Source organism: Salminus brasiliensis, chromosome 23 (genome assembly GCF_030463535.1).
Source record: "Salminus brasiliensis chromosome 23, fSalBra1.hap2, whole genome shotgun sequence".
NCBI lineage: Eukaryota > Metazoa > Chordata > Actinopteri > Characiformes > Bryconidae > Salminus > Salminus brasiliensis.
In genome coordinates, this window is record NC_132900.1 from 19,205,839 (window position 1) to 19,224,031 (window position 18,193).

General features: G+C 36.1%; 1 protein-coding gene across 1 annotated transcript in view; it reads left to right on the forward strand.

Annotated features, from left to right (window-relative positions):
* LOC140546230 (uncharacterized) overlaps positions 1-17,919 on the forward strand; it is a 345,289-nt gene extending 327,370 nt beyond the window's left edge. Inside the window, exon 4 of the mRNA XM_072669465.1 lies at positions 17,582-17,919. Within this exon, the coding sequence (XP_072525566.1) occupies positions 17,582-17,919 (338 nt within the window). The remainder of the gene's footprint in view (positions 1-17,581) is intronic.
* Positions 17,920-18,193: the final 274 nt, after the last annotated feature.

Here is an 18,193-nt window from a genome sequence, read left to right on the forward strand (position 1 = left end):
AATTCAGTTTTTATACATATATTGATTTTCTTTTTTGTCACACAGGATCCCATGACCCACCTATTTGCCTCAAGGTTGTTCCTATGCAGTTGCTAGGTAGTTGCCATGGTGTTCCAGGGTGTTACCATGGATTTTGTAGGTGGTTGCTATGGAGTTGCTACATGGTTGCTATGGTGTCACAGGTGATTGCTAGGGTGTCAGAAGTGGTTGCTATGTTTTTGCTAGATGGTTTCTAAGATGTTGCTAGGCAGTTGCTATGATGTCACAAGCAGTTTCTATGATGTCACTAGGTGGTTGCTATAGTGTCACTAAGTGGTTGCTAGGTGGTTGCTATAGTGTTGCTAGGTGGTTGATATACTGTTGCTAGGTGCTTGCTATGGTGTCCCAGGTGGTTGCTATGGATTTTGTTGGTGGTTGCTATGGTGTTGCAAGTGGTTGCAATGGTGTCCCTAAGTGATTGCAAGGTGGTTGCTATGCTGGCATAGGTTGGTTGCTATGGTGTCGCCAGATGGTTGATAGGGTGTTGCTAGGTGGTTGCAATGGTGTTGCTCTGTTGTCACTAGGTGGTTGCCTGGCCGGGACCCAGGCCGAAGTCTGGAACCAAGCCAGGACCCAGACCGAAGCCTGGAACCAAGCTGGGACCCAGACCGAAGCCTTGACACAGGATGAAGTTGGGAACCAGGCAGGGACCCAAGCCGAAGCCAGGAACCAAGCCAGGACCGAAACAGAAGCCGGGACTGTGGGAAGAGCCGTGGAAGGGGCCGGGGCAGTGAGGCTGGAGCAATACAGCTCCGTGAACCAGGCGGATGCCTGAGATAAATTCATCTCAGCAGTGTTATTATTAAATTTAAGATTAGCTCTGCTGAGGTGAATTTAATATTAACATTTTTGAGATAAATTTAATAAACACTATTGAGAAAATTATGATTAGCATTGCTGAGATAAATAAGATTTACACTGCTGTGGTTAATGTATGATTAGCACTGCTGAGATAAATTTAATATTAACACTGCTTAAATATATGTAAGATTAATACCGCTAAGGTACATTTAAGATTAGCAATGGTGAGATAATTGTAATATTAACTCTTCTGATATAAATTTATGATTAGCACTGCTGAGATACATTTAATATTAACATTGCTGAGAAATTTATAATTAGCACTGCTGAGATTAATTTATTAATAAAACTGCTGAGAAATTTATTATTTACACTGCTGAGATACATTTCTTATTTACACTGCTGAGAAAGATTTAGGATTAACACTGCTGAGAAAGATTTAGGATTAACACTGCTGAGATAAATTTAAGAATTACACTGCTGAAATAAATGTAACAACATTGCTGAGATAAATTTAAGAATAACCCTCCTGAGGTGAATTTCTGATTAGCACTGCTGAGAGAAATTTATTTTTATTAACACTATTGAGATAAACTTATGATTATCACTGCTGACAAATGTAATATTAATACTGCTGACATAAATGTATTAACACTGCTGAGGTAAAGATATGATTATCACTGCTGAGAAATTTAATATTAACACTGCAGAGATAAATTTTAGATAAGCACTGCTGAGATAAATTTAAAATCAACACTGCTTAAATAAACGTAATATTAACATTGCTGAGAAATTTATGATTAGCACTGGTAAGATACATTTATTAATAACATTGCTAAGAAATTTAGGATTAACTTCTGAGATAAATGTATGATTAATACTACTGAGACAAATTTAGGATTAGCACTGCTGAGACAAATTTAGGATTAGCACTGCTAAGATAAATTTATGATTAGCATTGCTGAGGTAAATTTATGATCACTGCTCAGATGAATTTAAAATTAACACTGCTGAGACATTTAATATTAACACTGCAGAGATAAATTTAAGATTAGCACGGCTGAGGTTAATTCAAGATGATTAACACTGCTGTGGTAAATGTATGATTAGCACTGCTAAGACATTTAATATAAACACTGCTTAAATAAATGTAAGATTAATACCGCTAAGGTACTTTTAAGATTAGCACTGGTAAATTAATTGTAATATTAACTCTTCTGAGATAAATTTATGATTAGCACTGCTGAGATACATTTAATATTAACATTGCTGAGAAATATATTAACACTTCTGAGATTAATTTAACAATAACACTGCTTAAATAAATGTAATATTAACATTGCTGAGAAATTTAAGATTAACTTCTGAAATTAATTTTAAGTTTAGCACTGCTAAGATAAATTTATGATTAGCACTGCTTAAATGCATTTAATAACATTGCTGAAATACATTTAGGATGAACACTGCTGAGAAAAATTTTGGATTAGCACTGCTCAGATGAACTTAATATTAACACTGCTGAGAAATTTAATATTAACACTGTTGAGATTAATTTATGATTAGCACTGCTGAGATACATTTACGATTAGCACTGATGAGATGAATGTAATATTAACACTACTGAGAAATGTATAATTAACACTGCTAAGATAAATGTATTTTTATTAACACTATTGAGATAAAATTATGATTAGCATTGCTGAGAAAATTAATATGAACACTGCTGACAAATTTAAGATTAGGACTGCTGCAGTTAACGTATGATTTTTAAAATGTAATTTTCTGATGAACACTGCTGGGATTAATTTAATAATAACACTGCTGAGAAAATTATGATTATGATTGCTGAAATAAATTTAATAACACTGCTTAAATACATGTAATATTAACATGGCTGAGATAAATTTCAGATTAACAATGCTGAGATAAATTTAGGATTAACATTGTTGAGATAAATTTAGGATTAGCAGTGCTGAGAAATGTAATAATACTGCTGACATAAATGTATTAACACTGCTGAGGTAAAGATATGATTATCACTGCTGACATAAAATTAAGAATAAGACTGCTGCGGTAAACGTATGTTTATCACTGCTGAGAAATTTAATATTAACACTGCAGAGATAAATTTTAGATAAGCACTGCTGAGATAAATTTAAAATCAACACTGCTTAAATAAACGTAATATTAACATTGCTGAGAAATTTATGATTAGCACTGGTAAGATACATTTATTAATAACATTGCTAAAAAATTTAGGATTAACTTCTGAGATAAATTTATGATTAATACTACTGAGACAAATTTAGGATTAGCACTGCTGAGAAAAATTTAGGATTAGCACTGCTAAGATAAATTTATGATTAGCATTGCTGAGGTAAATTTATGATCACTGCTCAGATGAATTTAATATTAACACTGCTGAGACATTTAATATTAACACTGCAGAGATAAATTTAAGATTAGCACGGCTGAGGTTAATTCAAGATGATTAACACTGCTGTGGTAAATGTATGATTAGCACTGCTAAGACATTTAATATAAACACTGCTTAAATAAATGTAAGATTAATACCGCTAAGGTACTTTTAAGATTAGCACTGGTAAATTAATTGTAATATTAACTCTTCTGGGATAAATTTATGATTAGCACTGCTGAGATACATTTAATATTAACATTGCTGAGAAATATATTAAAACTTCTGAGATTAATTTAATAATAACACTGCTTAAATAAATGTAATATTAACATTGCTGAGATAAATTTAAGATTAACTTCTGAAATTAATTTTAAGATTAGCACTGCTAAGATAAATATATGATTAGCACTGCTTAAATGCATTTAATAACATTGCTGAAATACATTTAGGATGAACACTGCTGAGAAAAATTTTGGATTAGCACTGCTCAGATGAACTTAATATTAACACTGCTGAGAAATTTAATATTAAAATTTAATATTAAAATGTTGATTAGCACTGCTAAGATACATTTATGATTAGCACTGCTGAGATAAAGTTATGATCACTGCTCAGATAAATTTTATATTAACACTGATGAGATTAATTTAATATTAACACTGCTGAGATTCATTTATGACTAACCCTGCTGAGACAAATTTAATATTAACACTGCTTAAATAAATGTCATATTAACATTGCTAAAATAAAATTAAGATCAATACCACTAAGGTACATTTAAGATTAGCACTGCTGAGATACATTTAATATTAACATTGCTGAGATACATTTCTTATTTACACTGCTGAGAAAGATTTAGGATTAACACTGCTGAGGTAAATTTATTTCTAACACTGCTTAAATAAATGTAATATTAACATTGCTGAGATAAATTCCAGATTAGCATTGCTGAGATAAATTTAGGATTATCACTGCTGAGATAAATGTAATACTAACATTGCGGAGATAAATTTAAGATTAACTTCTGAGAAATGTATGATTGGCACCGCGGAGATAAATTTATGATTGGCCCTGCTGAAATAAATTTATTATTAGCACTGCTGAGATACATTTAATTTTAGCACTGCTGAAGTAAATTTAAGAGTAATACTGCTAAGGTAAATTTAAGATTAGCACTGGTGAGATAAATGTAATATTAACACTTTTGAAATAAATTTAATATTTAACACTGCTGAGATAAATTTAATAACACTGCTGAGATAAATTTCAGATTAATATCGCTAAGGTATATTTAAGATTAGCGCAGGTGAGATAATTGCAATATTAACTCTTCTGAGAGAAATTTATGATTAACACTGCTGAAAAATTCTGGATTATCACTGCTGACATAAATTTAATATTAACACTGCTGACATAAGTTTAAGATTAACTTCTGAGATAAATTTAAGATTAGCACTGCTGAGAAAGTTATGATCACTGCTCAGATGAATTTAATGTTAACACTGCTGAGATTAATTTATGATTAACATTGCTGAGATTAATTTATGATTAGCACTGCTGAGATAAATTTGATTAGCACTGCTGAGATAAATTTGATTAGCACTGCTGAGATCAATTTATGATTAGCACTGCTGAGATCTATTTATGATTAGCACTATTGAGATAAATTTAACATTAACACTACTGAAAATTTATGATTTACACTGCTGAGATAAATTTAGGATTAGCACTGCTGAGAAATTTAATATTAACACTGCTAAGAAATTTATTATTAACACTGCTGACAAAGTTATGATTATCACTTCTGAGATAAATTTAATAACACTGCTTAAATAAATGTAATATTAACACTGCTCAGATAAATTTCAGATTAGCACTGTTGAGAGAAATTTTGGATTGGCACTGCTGAGAAAAATGTAATTAACACTGCTGAGGTAAACTTATGATTAGCACTGCTAAGATAAATTTAATATTAACACTGCTGAGAAATTTATGATTAGCGCTATTGAGATACATTTATTATTTGAACTGCTGAGATAAATTTAATATTAACACTGCTGAGATAAACTTATGATTAGCACTGCTGAGGTAAATTTAGGATCACTGCTTAGATTAATTTTATATTAACACTCTTGAGAAATTTATGAGTAGCACTGCTGAGAAATTTTATATTAACACTGCTGAGGTAAATTTATGATCACTGTTGAGATAAATGTCATATTAACACTGTTTAGATTAATTTAATATTAACATTGCTTAAATAAATGTCATATTAACATTGCTGAGATAAAATTAAGATTAGTTCTGCTGAGGTGAATTTCTGATTAGCACTGCTGAGAGAAATTTAGGATTAGCGCTGCTGAGAAAGTTATGATCACTGCTCAGATGAATTTAATATTAACACTGCTGAGATTAATTTAATATTAACACTGCTGAGATTAATTTAATATTAACACTGCTGAGATAAATTTAATATTAACACTTGAGAAATTTAATATTAACACTGCTGAGGTAAACTTATGATTAGCACTGCTAAGATAAAGTTATGATCACTGCTCAGATAAATGTAATATTAACACTGTTGAGATTAATTTAATATTAACACTGCTTAAATAAATGTCATTAACATTGCTGAGATAAAATTATGATTAGCATTGCTGAGATAAATTTATGATTAGCACTGCTGAGATAAATTTAAGATTAACACTGCTGTGGTAAATGTATGATTAGCACTGCTGAGATAAATTTTATATTAATACTGCTTAAATAAATGTAAAATTAATACCGCTAAGGTACTTTTAAGATTAGCACTGGTGAGATAATTGTAATATTAAGTCATCTGAGATAAATTTATGATAAGAACTGCTGAGATACATTTAATATTAACATTGCTGAGATAAATTTAAGATTAACACTGCTGAGAAAGATTTAGGATTAACACTGCTGAGGTAAATTTATTTCTAACATTGCTGAGATAAATTTCAGATTAGCACTGCTGAGGTAAATTTAAGATTAGCACTATTGAAATAAATGTAATATATAGCACTGCTGATATAAATTTATGATTAGCACTGCTGAGATGCATTTCATTTTAACACTGCTGTGGTAAATGTATGATTAGCACTGCTAAAATCAATTTAAGATTAGCACTGCTGAGGTAAATGTAAAATTAGCACTGCTGAGGTAAATGTAAGATTAACACTGCTGAGGTAAATGTAAGATTAACACTGCTGAGGTAAATTTAACATTAACATTGCTGAGATAAATTTAAGATTAATCCTGCTGAGGTAAATTTAAGATTAACACTGCTGAGTGGAGGGTGGAAAAGGGGTAAATTTAAGATTAGCACTGCTGAGATTAATTTAATATTAACACTGCTTAAATAAATGTCATATTAACATTGCTGAGATAAAATTAAGATTAGCTCTGCTGAGGTGAATTTCTGATTAGCACTGCTGAGGTGAATTTAATATTAACACTGCTTAAATAAATGTAAGATTAATACCGCTAAGGTACATTTAAGATGGTGAGATGCATTTAATATTAACATTGCTGTGATAACTTTCTCAGCAGTGCTAATCATAAATTTATGATCACTGCTCAGATAAATGTAATATTAACACTGCTAAAATTAATTTATGATTAGCACTGCTAAGGTAAACTTATGATTAGCACTGCTGAGGTAAATTTATGATCACTGCTCAGATTAATTTAATATTAACACTGCTGAGATAAATTTATGATTAGCACTGCTGAGATGAACTTATGATTAGCACTGCTGGGATAAATTTAATATTAACACTGCTTAAATAAATGTCAAATTAACATTGCTGAGAAAATTAAAATAAGTTCTGGTGAGGTAAATTTCTGATTAGCACTGCTGAGATGAATTTATTTTTATTAACACTATTGAGATAAAATTATGATTAGCATTGCTGAGAAAATTAATAATTAAATTAATATTAACATGGCTGAGAAATTTCAGATTAACACTGCTGAGATAAATTTAGGATTAGCACTGCTGAGGTAAATTTCTGATTAGCACTGCTGAGGTCAATTTCTGATCAATACTGCTGAGATAAATATAAGATTAGCGCTGCTGAGAAAGTTATGATAACTGCTCAGATGAATTTAATATTAACACTGATTAGATTAATTTCAGATTAGCACTGCTGAGATAAATTTATGATTAGCACTGCTGAGAAAGTTATGATCACTGCTCAGATGAATTTAATATTAACACTGCTGAGATCAACTTATGATTAGCACTGCTGGGATAAATTTAATATTAACACTGCTGAGATAATTTAATATTTAGCACTATTGAGAAATTTAACATTAACACTGCTGAGATAAATGCATGATTAGCACTTCTGAGAAATGTAATAATACTGCTGAGACAAATTTATTATTAACACTGCTGAGATAAATTTCTCAGCAGTTCTAATCCTAAATTTCTCATCAGTTCAAATAATAAACGTATCTCAATAGTGCTAATCATAATCATAAATTTAGGATTAGCACTATTGAGATACATTTATTATTTGAACTGCTGAGATTAATGTAAAATCAACACTGCTGAGATTAATGTAAGATTATTAACACTGCTGAGATTAATGTAAGATTATTAACACTGCTGGGTCAGGACTGGTTAGGACAATGACGGGTGAACACTCATGGTGCGATGCAAGACTTTATTAAACCAAACAGGGGAAACAAGAATGCAGCAATAACAAGAACGAATGAATAAACCAAACAAACGAGACAAACTAACATGAGCTAAACCTGAAAGCCACCTGAGGCTGGTTGGGAGTCAGGGTGTCAGGCGAGATAGTGAGATAGTGTATATCAGTGTATATAATATAAAAGTCCTGGACCTTGAAGCCTGTGGACCTGACAAAGCACTGCTGAGATATATTTAATAATAATACTGCTGAGATATATTTAATATTAATACTGCTGAGATATATTTAATATTAACACTGCTGAGATAAATGTAATATTAACACTGCTGAGAAAAAAATAATATTAACACTACTGAGATAAATTTAATATTAATATTGCTGAGATATATTTAATATTAATACTGCTGAGATATATTTAATATTAACACTGCTGAGATAAATGTAATATTAACACTGCTGAGAAAAAAAATAATATTAACACTACTGAGATAAATTTAATATTAATATTGCTGAGATATATTTAATATTAATATTGCTGAGATATATTTAATATTAACACTGCTGAGATATATTTAATATTAACACTACTGAGATATATTTAATATTAACACTGCTGAGATAAATGTAATATTAACACTGCTGAGATTATTTTAAAATGAACACTGCTGAGATAAATGTAATATTAACACTGCTGAGATAAATGTTATATTAACACTGCTGAGATAATTTTAATATTAACACTGCTGAGATAAACGTAAGATTAAAGTCATTTTTCTGGAACGATCTTCTCCAGGAGGTCTATGAACTGATTAGCTTCCAGCAGATGGAGATGTAGCACCAGCAAGCAGAACTGAATTTCCGGTCTGAAGCAGACAGGACTTATTTAGTGAAGGTAAAGGAAGCAGTGGGAGACAGTGGGAGTAGAGGTTCTGATTTACAGCTCTGTAGTTTTTAAAGCGGGTTTTTTTCTGCTTCACTGTTTAATCATCTCATTTTAGCTCCACTTTTTAGCTCTTCACCTCTCTCCTTCTCTTGAGTTTGTGTGAATTATTGTTTATTATTGTAAGTCCATTGTTAATCCTCCTCCTCCTTCTACTAATAATAACAATAATAATAAAAGTGGAAATAAATAAGTATGAATTGCAGTTTGAAATCTAGAGGTGAAACATTAAGATGAAATATAATATACTATTTTTAATATAATAAAGTGCTGCTACTACTTTTTTGCTATAATTTGTACAGGGATAAGGACAGATATTTGAAAGAGATTTACATTGTAAACAGGTCTGTATGTGTTATGATCTATATTTATAATATATTTTATTTGAGATTTCAGAATCTTAAATTTTGGAGCATCACTGTAAAGATTTGATTGTATTTAGCAACAAGGGCATTGGTGCGGTCAGAATATTGGATGATCATCACCCAACCTCATCCCCAACTGAAAGATTAAAGTTTCCCCAGCTCATCCCAGAAGTAATGGGCACCGTTTACAATTCACTGGCCACTAAATGTTATTAGTTGCACTTGTTTCTGAACCCATGTTCCATGTTTTCAGCTCACACTAATCGTACAGGATACTTTACATAATAAAGTATGCAGAGAAATAGGAGGACTACAATCTGTAATTCTAGAACTACAAAGTTCTCCTACAGTGGGGAAAAAAAGTATTTAGTCAGTCACCAATTGTGCAAGTTCTCCCACTTAAAAAAATGAGAGAGGCCTGTAATTGACATCATAGGTAGACCTCAACTATGAGAGACAAAATGAGGAAAAAAAATTCTGAAAATCACATCACATAAAGAATTTATTAGACCCAGGGAATTGAAGTACACTGAGATGCTGGAGCTGTGGTCTCGCAGCTTACACGCGATCACTCAGGTTTGTTGACGGTGGAGCAGATGGGTGCTCCCGTGTCCGTGTTACCCTCTGGCTCTCTCCTTTTAATTAGGCTGTAATAGTCAAACCTGCCGGAGTCGTCAGACACAATCTGATACTGACCAACATTCTCTGCTCTCCATAAAATTCCTCTCCGAATTAACCCTCTCTCTTTACCCTCTCCGAGTAAATGGCCACCCGGCCCGACCTGCTGGAAGATTGCCCGTTAAGGTCCCCTCTACCTTCGTCAAACCAGCTGCCACCTACGGTCCAACCAGCAGGCCCCCGACCCACCACCACCCATAGCAGACCAGCGGCTCACACGCCTACCACTGCTACCTGTTTAGCGACCATGTTAAAAACATGTTTAACTATCTGTTGTATCTGGTTTGGAAATTTTATTATTAATGTTTAAATAGTTCTGGCCAGAGGAGGATGGGTCCCCCTTGTGAGTCTTGGTTCCTCCCAAGGTTTCTTCCTCCAGCTCTGAGGGAGTTTTTCCTTGCCACTGTCGCCATTGGCTTGCTCATTGGGGGTCTTTGATTCGTTATTTCTTCTTTGTCTCTCTTTTATTAATCACTATTTATGTGAAGCTGCTTTGTGACGACAACAGTTGTAAAAAGCGCAATACAAATAAATCTGACTTGACTTGACTCTTCTGCATTTTCTCTTTCATTAGTCCAACCAAGCCCGATTTTCCTCCACACATTGCAGGTGCGGTGTCTATGGTTAATCCAACCAATTTTTGCCAGGGCAATGCATTTTTACTTAAGGACTTCTCCACCGCATCAAAAATGTCCCGTACTGTTGTGGTCCCATGCATGGCAGCTATATCCAACAGCTCTTCAGTGACAGAGGTCCGACTTCACGCCTCCAATGAAAATGGATAGCTGCGCTGTATCCGTGCTGCCTGTGCTTTCATCAAGCGCTAATGAAAAGGTGATGTAGTTGCGCGTCTCTGCGGCCAGCTGTGTTGCCAGGTTTCCTGCAAGTTCCCTAATTCTCTGGTCGGGACACAGCTGCTCACAGACCTTCAGCATACACTGCTTCAAAAATGCACCCTCTGAAAAAGACTTAGATGTGCAAGTTTTTTTCAGCTACAATAAAGCCGGCTTTCACAGCTGCGTTGTTTTGGGCCGTAGCTCTTGTGAACATATTCTGCTGCGATCGCAGTTTGCCTTTTAATTCTTGTACAATTTGTTGCTTTTCTTGAAGGCTAACTTTGGCATACTTAGCTCCGTGTTTGGTATCAAAGTGCAGACGTAGATTGTACTCCTTGACAACTGCCACCGCCTCATAACACAAGACATACCGTTTTTTTCTCCTTGAAGCACAAACATGTATTCGCCTTCCCATCTCTCTTGAAACTGTCTTCCATCGGCATCAATTTTTCTTTTCCTGGACATTATGGGATCAATATTTGTAGCTATTTCTTAATTCCACTTGTTGAAAAAAATCACATCAAAAAGGATACACTGTAATCTAGTGGTGAAATGCCGTCACTTGGCGGGCAACAGAAGAAAACAACTCAACACACTTTTAATCAACAATTATAGGACTTCAATGGTTTTAGTGGTTAAAAATGTTTGAATGTTGTTTTCTGGTCTTTCAGGCAGGAATAATTTTTAATTAGCAGAAGAAATTGTTACATAAATGAATATGATGTATTGTGTCGAGAATGATGCACAATCAGGATTGTGGTGTGAATCTGAAGGGGCCGCATGGCACTTCCAAGCTTTTGCTTTCCCTTTTTGGCGAAATTGATACACGGATTGGACCATGTTTCAAAAGGACCGATGGTAGCAACAGCGAACAAGCACTGGTTGGCGCCAGGTTTTTCAACGTTTGCAGAAAAGTTTTGCAAATCCTGAGTCATTTGTATGAACATAACATAGGGAAAATGACACGACAGCTCAATCGGCACATCCTACTCCAAATTTTCCATTTGAACACATTATGATTGACTTCATTGAGCTAACACCATGCCAAAATTACTGGTATTGTCTGATAATCATTGTTCAGCAAATGTCCAGAGTGCTTTCCATGTAGAAAACAAGACACACTCGCAGTAGCAAAATGCTTGCTAAGGGAAGTAATTACTAGAGTACTTCCTTTGGAGTTCCAGTAAAAATTTCATCAGACAATGGCAAGCACTTTTAGAACAAACTGATCCAACATCTTTCTGGTGCTTTGAAAATTGATTTGGAAAACACATTGCGCTTATCAAAATGCAGTCGGCTGGTGCATGGGAACGTCTAAACCAGACCATCAAATAATTCAAACCGCCAAACAGGACTGAGCCCAATGGAAGTATTATGTGGTTTTCCTAACCTTTCTCTTTACAGGCCAGTTGAATGCTCTCTACAGCAGGTCGATGATCACATGATTGATTATATGAGTGCACTGTGCAAAACTCTTCAGTCTATTCATTCACAGGTGAAAGAGGTGTTGCCACTGAGTGCTGAGGGTCCTCTACACTCTGTGAAAGTCAGTGACTGGGTGGTAGTGAAAGCCTGTCGAAGGAAGGCTCATGGATCCACTGCTCACATTGCAAGAGAGAGACTGTTCCAGACAGCTTTGTGTCTAAAACTGAAGATCCAGGTGATCAGATGACGTGCTAGTAACCTCTCCCTGTTATGCCCAACGTCTCCTATGTAGTGCAAAACTCCACTAGGCAGAAGACTGTTGTTTCCATGCCACGAAAACCAACGCTGGCCCGGAGTAGTGGCCCAGAAGCAGATGCTTGTCGACAAGTTTGTTGTTGTTTCCACTGTTTTCCGTCTAGTGTGTTAAAATTTTCTTTAGGGAAACAGACAGGACTTTGACCTTTATGTTACACTTGTTCTTACTTATACTTCGTGCTCTCCTATCTTTATGAACAATTGTATTAGATTTTATGACATGTAGAGGTCATTGGAATCGTGGACATAGATCTAAATTCAGATCAACTAGTTCTGAACAGTTAGAATCTTTGCTTGACATTTTATGTTTAAAGGGAGGAAATGTGGTTTTGAGATCATAGTAGTACATAGTCAGGTGATCTATTATCACTCACATATACCATATGTATTTCATTTCATCATTCTCTTAGTAAATTATATCCAGGCTAACATACTACTAGACCTACGCACTTAATCAAAACTTTCGGGTGGACTTTTACTGCTCCATATGAAGGAGACCACAAATCAGTTACTCCCCTTCAGCCGGAGTGGAACAAACTAGCTACTCCTCCGATCCCAAGTGTAGACCTTATCTGTTTTCTCTATGCTGGCCACAGTGAGTTATTGTTCAAGTGACCTCGAAGTTGTATACCAACTCGTTTGGGTATCTCCAGGTGTGAGGGGCTTCTAAAAAAACATATTTGAGCTTCCTTCCTCTTCATTAATTATGCACGTATGTTAACGCCCTTTTGTTTATTCATATCACAGTTAGGTGTAACCAATGCGCTTCAATAACTTCTTTTTCTTCTGTGAATCAATGGAAAGTGACAACACCCCTTTGGGAAGATATATATGACCTTTTGTAACTTGGTCAACCTTCAGAGATCTCGGAGTATTTGCCAGGAGCTTCTCCCCGGCCGAAAGCTTTTCAATAAATATATTACTTTGGAGCATTAATAGTGATTTCTGCTTATTTAAAAAATGTCCACCATGGCTTAGTGTCAGTTTTAGGTTCAGCTCAGGTTTAGACTTGATTTAAAGTTAGGCTTGACATCAGTTTTAGGTTCAGCTGAGGTTTAGGCTTGATTTAAAGTTAGGCTTAGTGTCAGTTTTAGGTTCAGCTCAGGTTAGGCTTGATTAAAAGTTAGGCCTGACATCAGTTTTAGGTTCAGCTGAGGTTAAGAGTTGATTTAAAGTTAGGCTTAGTGTCAGTTTTAGATTCAGCTGAGGTTTAGGCTATTTTAAGCAGACCTTTGTAGGAAGATAAAGTAATGGGAGGTAAAATACTGGACAGATCAGGTGGTTATAGGAGAAGACTTTATTGTAGTTCCAGACGACTCAGTTGACCATCTTCCCTCTAGAGGGCAGCAGCAGCATCTTTTTGATTATATTTTCAATAACTTAGTCTCCAATACTAATCTGACAAACTGTTGGAGGACAAGAAACCCCAATGCCAGACAGTACACCTGGTTTAATGCTTCTAATAATGCTCAGTGTTCAAGGCTACACTACATTTTTAGGTCAAATAAAGTTTTTTTTTTTTTTTTTTTTTTTTTTCGGTGGTTAATAAGAATGAGAATTATATCAGTTCAGTGGTATATTAATTTAATTTTGGAAACATCAAATTGACATTTGCGTTGTATGAAAGGTGTAGTTGTATTAAACGACAGAAACAGTCATTGTAGGAGATTAAACTAGACGCTAGGTGGCAGCATGGAGTCAGGAGTCAAATGCTTCAACAGCACTGAACTGTGTTAATACTCTGAAAAGCTTCTCAGTGAGCATCTCTACACCAAAGCTGCTCAAGTACTTCAAGTACATTGCTGCGCTAATGGCGCCCCCTGTGGAGAGTCTTAAGCTCGCAGGAGCCATTACAGCACAGTGTGTAATAAAAACTGAATCCAAATTTCTAAAGAATTTAATTTTTAAAGCATGAAGGAAAATGATATCACTCTCCAGTGTAAATTAGACCTTCCAGCAGTAAATATTCACTCAGCTTCTAGTTAAAGAAATATTTGAAGGCGTAGGGTTCAGTTAAACTGCTCACACCACCCAACCTAACCCCTCATATGAGTCGTGTTTTATGTTAAATTAAATATAGGAAATGTTACACAAGGAACGACAACAAATATTTACCATCTCACCCTGAATGTCACGAGAAGCGCCGGGAAGCGAGTCTTTAAAAAGGAAGCTGTTACTGACATATAATGATCGCTAGATGGCGATTCTTCCACGCATCATTCAGTTGGGTGTAGAGACTCTCGATATGCCCGGTGAGTTTAAACTGTTCACTGGATGTTCAAAAATAAAATTATTATAATTAAAAATATATTAAATAATCATATACATAAGAATAATCAGTGTAATTACAAATTACAAAAGTATATTTAAGTATTAAATAATTGTTTACTGTTGTCTACAGAATATTGTTTCTGAAAGATGACCCATGCCCCCTACTGTTACCATAAAGCTATAACTGTCAGGCCCTCGTTATCGTGCCCTCCCCCGGGGCGATCCCGAGCCGCTGCCCACAGGCCCAAATAGGGACTTCCTGATCGTGTCTGTTTATTTGTGTTGATTCATTGTTCATGTGTTTCACCTGGGACTGGGAGTAAGGAGAAAGGAGTGTAGTTCCCTTTGTTCTCTGCCGTGAATTGACTAGGCTGGAATCCCTGTGACGCTCTGGGATTCATCACGCGTTACTGGCGTGTTCAGCTCAGCTCTAGTTTTGCGGTCCATGTTTAGGAGAGATTCTCCGTCTGACTCGGAGGCAAGCGAGGTACGTTCGCTTCCTGCTCAGGTTCCAAGGCGACCTACATTTTAGGCAGTACTCTGCAGGTTCAGGTTAGGTCTGCCCTGCTTTCTAGTCTGGCAGCTGGCTCTCCAGCTACCCCTGTGTGTTTACGATACCATAGTCTGTTTCGAGAGGCAAGCGTGTTACATTCGCTTCCTGCTCAGGTTCCAAGGCGACCTACGTTTTAGTACTCTGCAGGTTCAGGTTAGGTCGGCCTTGCTTGCTGGTCTAGCGGCTAGTTCCCCAGCTACCTTCGTTTGTACACAGAGTTCAGCTCTGTCCTTAGTTTTGTATCTCCCCTCTCTGCCCAAGCGAGGCTTGTGGTTTTGTGTTCATCTCCCCTGTAGTTCTCCCCTCGTGTCACTCTCGTTCAGCTCCCTGCTCCTCCCAGTCCCGGGTTTGTTTTGTTCGCCATCTGATTTGTCGCGTTTTGGTTCTGTTCATGGTTTTGCCCATGTTGCTGCACTTTGCTGTTCATATCTCTTTGTTTTGTATTTGGTTAATAAAGTATCTTGCTTTGATTTCCATCTCTGCGAGTGTTCATCCCTTCAGGTCTGGCCGTACACGCCATGATAATAACATTAACAGGTGAACGTCATTCTTTTTTGAGGTTAATTTATTTAGATTTTCATTTGTTGTATTTAATAATCATTTAAGAAAGAGGAGAGAGGTCTGTAATTTTCATCATAGGTACACTTCAGCTATAATCCAGGAAATCACATTGTAGGATTTGTAAAGAATTTATTTGTAAATTTTGGTGGAAAATAAGTATTTGGTCAATAACAAAAGTTCAACTCAATACTTAGTAACATAACCTTTGTTGGCAATGACAGGTCAAACGTTTCCTGTCTTCACCAGGTTTGCACCCACTGTAGCTGGTATATTAAGCATGATTAAAAACCCCCATGTATCCAGGATGTACTTGGATTACCTGGATGTCATGCAAGCTAGCAGACCAAGAAGCATTCTGGTCAATAAGACAAACAGATCTTCCATTAACTTCTGTTATTAGACTGTACTATTACACTGCATAGTGTTAGAAGGGTGAGCTAAACTGTATTGATTACTTAAGTGCTGATTTAACACTGGGAACGTTACTGTGCATGTAGTCTTTATAAGTCAGAAGTCAGAGGTTTCTTAATAACAAAAACTAACTGGCACCATTAATGATCAGAGACTAATCACATTCCTTTAACAGACGCCCTGGAGAGCCCAAAGCTCACCCTAAACACCTCAAACTCGTCTCACCTGGGGAAGCAGTCCAGTACAGCTGTGACCACTGTAACATCTTATACAAATCAGACAGGAGCAACTCCATCAGCATCACTGTGGGTAAGAGAACAGAGAATGACTTTATAATAAGCTCGTCTGACTGCAGTAGTAGTAGCAGCTTTCTGTAATCATATGTGAGCAGCACGGATTGCTACTGGCTGTCTAAAAACGTCCATAAAAAAGTGTGCCACTACTGGATTCACACCCGGCCAGTTTTGTGCTTAGCATGTGCTGCTCTGTTTAGAGAACAGGTATGGACTATAAGAAGTTATAAGAACCAATGAAAATTAAAGAGAATATTATATTATACTAATTAGCGCTAAATCAAGAATTCTGTGATTTACACTATATGGACAAAAGTATTTGGACACCTGCTCATTCATTGTTTCTTCTAAATGAAGGATATAAAAAAAGTATTTATCCTGCTTTTGTTGGAGTAACTGTCTCTACTGTTCAGGGAAGAAGGCTTTCTACTAGAGTTTGGAGGAGCATTGCTGTGAGGATTTTATTGCATTCAGTGACAAGAGCGTTAGTGAGGTCAGGATGTTGGATGATCACCACCCCACCACCTCATCCCCAACTCCCCAACACATCCCATCTAAAACTATTAGATGGAGCACCACCATAATTCAGCTCAATGCTGGGTGGTTTTATACCCCTCTAACCCACGCCTGACATCAGGCATGGCGCAAGCAGGTTCATGTTTACTATCTGCTCCATAAAAAGTGTCCTATTCTAATAGCAGTACTTTTCTACAAGCACTAGACAAGCTGAGTGCTGTTTGCACATCTGTGTCAGAAATAGGTGCACCTTAAAGATGCTGAATTCAGTCCATTATCTATTTTTAGTAGAGCAACTTAACTGATTGTGAGCTGATGACAGCCAGACAGATACCAAACAGTAGCTGCCTTCCCACAGAGAACTGCTGTGTGTGTGAACAGCCACTGTGGGTGAGCTGCTGCAATCACAATGTGGCCTGTGTAAATGTTGTACCAGTTTACAGCTACTGATACCAGTTCCTCTTCTTTTCCAGTGAATTTGCTGCAGCCCAACATCTCCTTCAGTGCTTCACCAGTGTTTCACTGGTGGCTTGAAGGGCCTGAAGTGACCAGGAGCTACAGCTCCATCATCTGCTCCGTTCAACCGCAGTATCCAGGAGGCTCCTTCCACCTGGAGTTCAGTGGTGAATCCAGCATCACCAAAACTCAGTCAGCTGTTAACCACTCCACCACCTTCTCCTTCCCTGAGGCTGATTATGTCCACCAGGGAAACTACATTTGTGTTTATGAAGTAACTGTGTCTTCACACTCTTTTAGATCCTCCAACACGGAACTCTTGGCCGTCACTGTGAAAGTTACAGTAATAAGATGAGCTCATCGTTTTTCTGGACTAGTTCTCCTGAAGTGTAAATGTTCCGACAGTTTTGGTTCCCATCATCAGTTTTTCAGCAGCAGCAGCAGGACTGTTACTCGTATCAGTGCCGATCATTGTTTTCCTCAAAGGGAGAAATAAGCAAAAACTGCAGAAAGCTGAGAAGACGTATCGTAGACACTGTGAGTACTTTCTGTTCAGAGGACAGTTTACTGAGGTACATTGAAACTCATAGAAGGTAAACAGAGAGTAGATACACGTGTCCAAATGTTTG